General features: G+C 40.5%; 1 protein-coding gene across 1 annotated transcript; it reads right to left on the minus strand.

Moving 5' to 3' along the window:
• Positions 1-443: 443 nt before the first annotated feature.
• On the minus strand, positions 444-755 carry LOC142537578 (uncharacterized). Its single transcript, XM_075643084.1, has one exon. The coding sequence runs from the start codon at positions 753-755 to the stop codon at positions 444-446; it is 312 nt and encodes a 103-aa protein (XP_075499199.1).
• Between the last annotated feature and the right edge of the window lie 297 nt (positions 756-1052).

Raw genomic sequence — 1052 nt, forward strand, 5'->3', positions numbered from 1 at the left:
TTACTTGCATCTTCAAGTAACTCTTCAAGTTGGGCATTAATCTTTTCTTTAGGTAGCGTATTGAGAGAAAGTAAATTCTCTCGCACATCCCAGTCCTCGTCATCCACTGTCGAAACTTACTCCAACAAGCATCTCTCTAAAGAGTCTTTCGTCATCCTACCTGCACCAACATTAGATACACATGAATCAATTATATCAATACTATTACAAGTACTTACCTCATTTGGTCCTTTGATGGTGTTGTAGATGTTGAACACGACTTCTTCTCCACCTACTCTCAATGTGAGCTCGCCCTTGTGCACATCAATAAAAGCTTTCCCGGTGGCCAAAAATGGCTTTCCATAGATAAGCGGAGTCTCCTGGTCTTCTTCCATATTTAAGATGACAAAATCAGCAGGAAATATGAATTTGTCTACTTTTACCAGCACATCCTCTACTATCCCTCATGGATAGGTAAGTGATCTGTCCGCCAGCTGCAAAGTAATAGTGCTAGGTTTCACCTCGCCAAGCTCCAAAGTCTTGTAAATAGAAAAAGGCATTAAATTTATACTAGCACCCAAATCACATAAAGCTCTATTTACTCTAGAACCACCAATAACACAAGGAATAGTGAAACTCCCTGGATCTTTGAGTTTCTGTGGTAGTTTTCTTTGGAGTATGGCACTACACTCTTCGGTTAGCTTCACGGTTTCAAATTCCTGAAGTTTCCTCTTCTTGGACATCACATCCTTGATGAACTTAGCATAATTGGGCATTTACTCCAATGCATCGGCAAATGGGATGTTGATGTTTATTTTCTTGAAAATTTCCAGGAACTTCGCAAACTGATCATCCAACCCTTTCTTCTTGAACCTTTGTGGATATGGAAGATTTACCTTAGGTAAAGGTTGCTGCTCAATCACTTTCTTAGGTTCCTCCACTTTCTCTTCTCCAATACTTGCACCCTTTCCATCATTTTCCTCAACAAGAATCTCTACACTCTCTTCAGTAGGCTCTGGGATTCAGATTTCTTTGCCACTCCTCAATGTGACAGCTTTGCACTGTTCCCTAGG

This window comes from Primulina tabacum, chromosome 2 (assembly GCF_025594145.1).
Source record: "Primulina tabacum isolate GXHZ01 chromosome 2, ASM2559414v2, whole genome shotgun sequence".
In the NCBI taxonomy this organism is placed as follows: domain Eukaryota; kingdom Viridiplantae; phylum Streptophyta; class Magnoliopsida; order Lamiales; family Gesneriaceae; genus Primulina; species Primulina tabacum.